Genomic DNA, 6,000 nt, shown 5'->3' on the forward strand with positions numbered 1-6,000 from the left:
GCAAAAGAATGCCGACACCCAAAGACTTGGTTTTCACCGGGGTAGGAAATCTGGAGGTTTGGAGGACGTTGTCAGCAGTATGCTGATGAAACTCAGCTCTATTTCTCCTTTGCATCTCCAGGTGAGGCAGTGGAAGTGCTGGACCAGGGTCCTGCCTCGATAATGGACCTGGATGAGAGCCAACAAACTGGAGCACAATCCAGATAACACTGAGGCACTGTTAGTGGGTGGTTCCCTAGACCAGATGGGTGGGAGGTCGCCTGCTCCCCTAAAGGAGCAGATTCGTAGTTTGGGGTTACTCCTGGATCCTTTGCTGTCGCTAGGGGCTCAGGTGGCCTCAGTGGCCCGGAGTGCCTTCCATCAGCTTCAGCTGGTGGCCCAGCTACGCCCCTAATCTGGACAGGGATAGCCTAACTACTGTTGTCTATGCTCTGGTAACTTCAAGGTTAGATTACTGCAATGCGTTATACGTAGGGCTGCCTCTGAAGACGGTTCAGAAACTTCAGCTGGTGCAGAATTAAGCCGACAGGTTGCTCACTGGAGCAAGACGGTTTGAGCATATTACGCCGATCCTGGTCCAACTGCACTGGCTACCGATCAGTTTCCGGGCCCAATTCAAAGTGCTGGTTATGACCTATATCGCCTTAAACGGCTCAGGACCGCAATACCTCAAGGACCACCACCTCTTTCCACATGAACCTAACCGGATCCTGAGATAGTTTTCTGAGGCCCTTCTTTGTGTGCCTCCCCTCCGAGAGGTCCGAAGGGTAGCAACACAAGAAAAGGGCCTTCTCTGCAGTGGCTCCCTGTCTGTGGAATGCTCTCCCCAGGAAAGTTCACCTGGCTCCTTCATTATACACCTTTAGGCGCCAGGCAAAAATGTTCCTTTTTAACCAGGTCTTTGGTTGACCTGATTGACATCCTATGTCCTTGTAAAATGTGGCTCTTTTTTGGGGGGTTGTTATTGGGTTATTGTTTTAATTTTAATTTTATATATTGTAATCTTTTCTGTGAACCGCCCTGAGACCTCTGGGTATAGGGCGGTATATAAATTCAACAAGTAAACCAATCAATCAATCTGTGTCTGGGCTGGACCACTGCAGACCCTATGTGGGAAGGGGTTTGTGTGACCGAATGCTCCTCTGTACCAAAGCGGCCCTCTGCTCAGAAAAGCAGGTGTCAAGGGCTCTGTGATGGCCTGGGAGACTCGGGCTCAGACTCAGAACCGGAGGAGGCTGAGTCCGTGTCGGATCCTCTGTCGCAGGCATCAGCTGCCTGAACCTAGTCTGGGGCCTGATCCTGAAGAGCCTCAGTCTGCTCAGGGTCCTCTGCAACAAGCACCAGCTGGGCCGAGTCAGAGGCCTGAGCCTGTCCTGGCTCCAGGTACTGAGGATACCTCATTGCCGTCAGCTGGGCCATCAAAGGCTGAGGCGGCCCCTGGGTCTAGTAACCTTCCGGTGTCTCCTGAGCTGCAGAGACTCAGGGCTGAGAGAAGGAGGGACCCGAGTACCGTATATACCCGAGTATAAGCCGACCCGAATATAAACTGAGGCACCTAATTTTCCTACAAAAACCTGGGAAAGCTTATTGACTCAAGTATAAGCCGATTCACCTTTGCCGCTGTGGAGGAGGAGGAGGAACGAGCAGCCCGAAAGCAGCCCTTAGGGCTGCTCCTTCCTCTTCCTCCTTTGCCAAGTTTGCATTTATGCGAGCAGTTCAGGAATGGAACAAGCTGCCTGGGGAGAGTAAAGAACCGCTGTTCTTGTACACTTCTTAAGGAATGGTTGACTGGGGAGAGCGGGTGGTGGCACGAGTGAAGAGAAAGGGCTTCTTTCTCGCTGCCCCCCACCGCCGGCCTCACTCGAGTATAAGCCGAGGGCAGCTTTTTCAGCACAAAAAATGTGCTGAAAAACTAGGCTTATACTCAAGTATATAAGTACTTGCAGGAGGAGTGCTCGCCTTCAGGCGAGGCAGGATAGTGAGTCATCAGGGGATCGGGACCGGCCATTACCTCGGCAGAGGTAAAAGGGCGGTCAGATCCCGCCCCGGGTTGCGGGAGCAACATTGCTGCTTGCCATATCCTACCTGTGTTCCTGTCCCTCACCCCGTTTCCTGCCCTGCACCCTGCCTCAGCTTCATCGGACTGACCCCTCGTTGACTCCTTAGACTTCGGACCGGACCCACACCTCGCCTCTTGGATTACCCTTGGGACCAGCACAGGCTCAAGTCGGCGCTAGGAACCCAGAAGGCAAAACCGAGATACCTAGGGACAGGAGGGATGGCAAGCAGTGCTCCATGAAGAACAAAAAGCAAGGGCAGCTTATTTGCAAAGGCAGCGCAGCCGCAGCATCTCTGGGGAGAATGGGAGCCACTCGCCCCGTTGCACACCCTCGGCAGCTGCAGCGAAAATACAACCATGCGCTTCAAGAATGGAAGAGGCAATGTCTCTGGGAGCAGCTGGACATTGTGCGTCCTGTTGTTGTTTTTTTGAGGGGAAGAGATCTCGAATTAAAATTTCGAACAGGTTTGTAATTGTGGTTCTGGGGAGCAAAATTCTAGCCACTTTCTGTTCATTATGCACCCCCCCCCCAAAAAACCCCTCTGGGTGGTGGTTCCACTGAAGCCACGGACTTTCAACTTTCAACTGCTTTTTCACGGAGGACCAAGTTGGATAGTACACCTTCTTCTCAAACTGTTCCGTTTACCATTCCACCTTCCACAGTGTTTCTGGCCGCTTCTCCCCCACCCACCCCATTCACGTCCTGGTGCTAAGCAGACGCTTGCAGATATACCGGTAATAAACAAGCAATAACTTAACAGTAATTGAGAGTCTTCAAAGAACGCCTCGTGCCAAAATACTACATTTTGTTGTAATCCTTGCAACAAAAACCCGATAAGTTAGAGCGGTGTGATTACACAGGATCAAGGCACCAAAACTTTAGAAGAGATTTACCTTCACTTTGGGAGAGTCGAGAAAATGTGATCTAAGTGTATGGCGTGGTTCATCTAAGGCAGGGATGCCAAAACCCAAGGTCATCCAGATGCTGATGGTCTCCAGCTCCCCAAAGGTGGGGGGATTCAAGTCTGGCAACATCTGGAGGGCCTGAGGTTCCCCACCCCTGGTCTAAGGGCACCAGAGTTCATGGCAGAGATGAGATTCAAATCAGGCTTGTGTGTTTTTCTGATTCGAAGCTGAGCCTCCACAATGCATCAAGTCTAGCTCCATTACTATGCCCTTGGCCTTTCCCATTGTACATTGCCAAGTTTCTCTTCTCTGGGAGGTTTCCACCACTTGGCATCCCTTCCCTGTCATGCAGGATTGCTTTGATCAGAACCTTAATAAATGCCTGTTTACAAAGAATCATAGAACTGTTCGCCTGGCGCCTTCATTATACACCTTTAGGCATCAGGCAAAAAACATTCCTTTTTAACCAGGCCTTTGGTTGATCTGTTTGACATCCTGTACCCTTTCAAAATGTGGCTCTTTCCTGGGGGAGTATTATTGGGTTGTTGTTTTTATTCTGATTATATATTTTGTGATCATTTCTGTGAACCGCCCCGAGACCTAAAGGTATAGGGTGGTATATAAACTCAATTAACAACAACAACAACAACTGGAAGGGACCGCGAGGGTCATCTAGTTCAACCCTCTGCAATGCAAGAATCTTTCGCCCAACGTGGGGCTCAAACCTACAACCCTGAGATTAATAGTCTCATGCCCTACCGGCTGAACTATAATGATTATTTGCCAGGAGGATGACTCCCCAGGGGTGAAACTAGGCTTTATTTCACACAGGTCCAAGACCCAGTTTGGCACCCCCATGCACATTTGTGTACACACACACACACACACACACAGCCTGGGAGCCTCAATGGCACCCCTCTGGAGGCTTCATGGGGCAATAACCCGACTAGCGCTACCCCTAGCTACAGCCCTGCACCTCCCCTCATTCGTCTAACTCAGGGGTCAACAAGGTTTACCGGCCACGGGCCAGATCACTCCCATGGAGATCGTCCGTGGGCTGGACTGGCGCAGCGCGATGCCGGAAATCGCATCTGCGCATGTCCACGGCGCTGGAAATCACTTCTGCGCAGGCCCAGACACCGAAAATCGCGCCTGCGCAGAAGCGATTTTCAGTGGCTGGACATGCACAGACACTGTTTCTGGTATCTGTGGGTGCGCAGATGCCATTTCTGGCACCACTTGGCAAGTCCCCGTGCCGCACTGTGCTGGTTTAGTGCAGCCCGGGGGGAGGCTTGCCGAGCGGGCGGCTCGTGGGCCGGTAAAACGGTCTTCGTGGGCCACATCCGGCGCATGGGCTGCACGTTGCCGACCCCTGGTCTAACTACTAGAGAAGGGAAGGGAATTATGTGTGTGTGTGTGTGTGTGTGTTGCAACCGCTGCTACCTCCCCACCTTCCCCCTCCTTGGCAAAGCTTCTACAGCTGCCAGACAGGCAGACTTTCAACAGGTGAAGCTGTTCCCCATTTCCGAGGTGCAGCAGCAGGATTGGGGAGAGAGGCTTCGCCGGCTGGACTTCCAGTTCCTCCTAGCAGTGCAGCGACAAAACCGCCAGCCAGCACATTTGCAAAGCTTAGCAGGGCCCGGCCTGATTTCAAACTGGATGCCTCGAGATCCCTGTATTGCAAATCGGCTGGACTGGATGCGCCTTAGGGTGCCCTCCCAACTCTCCCATTCCATGGTTTACACGCTGCTGTCCTGAAGGCCCAGCAAGGCCCCACCTTACCGGCAAAGTTCTTGGTGAAAACCAGCGTGACGAGCACGATGGGGATGAGGACGGTGCCGATGGTGACGACGCGGTCGAAGGGCAGCTCGAGCTTGAGCTGCAGCAGCAGCGCCGCCAGCGAGCCCGCCTTGTCGTCCTGAGCGCCGGGCAGGATCAGCTCCTTGAGTTTCTCGCCCGCCAGCAGCGCCGTGGCCATGTCCGGGTGGTTCTCGATGATGTGTTGCATAAGCGGCGGCGCGGGTGGCTCTCACCCGGGCGCTCCTGCCTGCAGCGGGGGAAGCGTCGCCGCCGCCGCCGCCGCCGCCGCCTGGCCGGAGGAGATCCACGAAATACAGGAGAAGATCCAGCGGATCCCGCGCCGAGGAAGATGGTCCCGGCCTGCGGGGAGGAGGAGCGACACCGGAGAGCGATGAGGAAAAGAGAGAGCGCACGTGGGGACCAAGGAAGGCGACGAGGCACCATCTCCTTTTTTTGCGCAACAGCCGCGTCCCTAGCGAGACTGCGGCAACGGTGATCGGGGGTTGCCCTTGGCGCCCGCAGCCGCGGATCTCCGTGCCCGCCATCCCCCTCTCCCCAGGCCTCTCTTCCCCAGGCGGCGGCGGAAATTAAGCGCCATGCAATATACAGCCGAGGACGAGGTGTCGGCGGGCAGCCCCGGAGAGGCGCGACCCGGATTGCGCCAAGCTGGGTGGTTGCAGCGAGCGCGCAAAAACCAGCGGGCAGGGAAAGCGCCGCGGGCGTAAAAAAAACCAACCACCCCTGCGTAGGTAAGAATAATACAAACCAGCGCGGTAAACATGTTATTGCGGCTCTGCTGCGTAATAAAAGCCCACCAGAAGCTGGTTATATATAATCTCTAATAGAATATGTATACCATACACACACACAGACAGACACACATGTATGTACCAAGAAGCTTGTTGCAGAACTAGATCTGTCCTTTTCCAGTTACCTTGATGGAAGTCTTTTTTTAAATCCCCGCGCTTCTTTTTCTCCAGAGTCGAGAGAGGATCACAAGGGTGACTCGGCAAAATCAGAGATGGATAAAAAAATCTCTTGCAGGCTGGCAAGACTCAGGCCTTCACATAGTACTTCCTCTTGGTCCCCAAGTCTAGTGCAGGATCCCACCCACCCCCCTTCCGAAGGGAGGGGCCGGGGGCGATTTGCAAAGGGCAGTTGCACGAAAGGAAGCGTCTTCTGCGGTAGCCGCCGCAACGAGCAGTTGGAGAAGGCGCTTTGCAGCGGCGAAGGAA

General features: G+C 53.9%; 1 protein-coding gene across 6 annotated transcripts in view; it reads right to left on the reverse strand.

Moving 5' to 3' along the window:
- PANX2 (pannexin 2) overlaps positions 1-5,674 on the reverse strand; it is a 28,518-nt gene extending 22,844 nt beyond the window's left edge. For 2 of the 6 annotated variants that reach the window (XM_033162907.1, XM_033162913.1), the window contains exon 1: positions 4,748-5,034. In XM_033162907.1, coding sequence (XP_033018798.1) covers positions 4,748-4,973 — 226 coding nt within the window. In that variant the 5' untranslated portion in view covers positions 4,974-5,034. Of the gene's footprint in view, positions 1-4,747; positions 5,035-5,656 lie in introns of those variants that run through there. The other 4 variants (XM_033162910.1, XM_033162916.1, XM_033162909.1 and 1 more) reach the window with 4 other exon arrangements.
- Positions 5,675-6,000: the final 326 nt, after the last annotated feature.

This window comes from Lacerta agilis, chromosome 10 (assembly GCF_009819535.1).
Source record: "Lacerta agilis isolate rLacAgi1 chromosome 10, rLacAgi1.pri, whole genome shotgun sequence".
Classification (NCBI taxonomy): Eukaryota; Metazoa; Chordata; class Lepidosauria; order Squamata; family Lacertidae; genus Lacerta; species Lacerta agilis.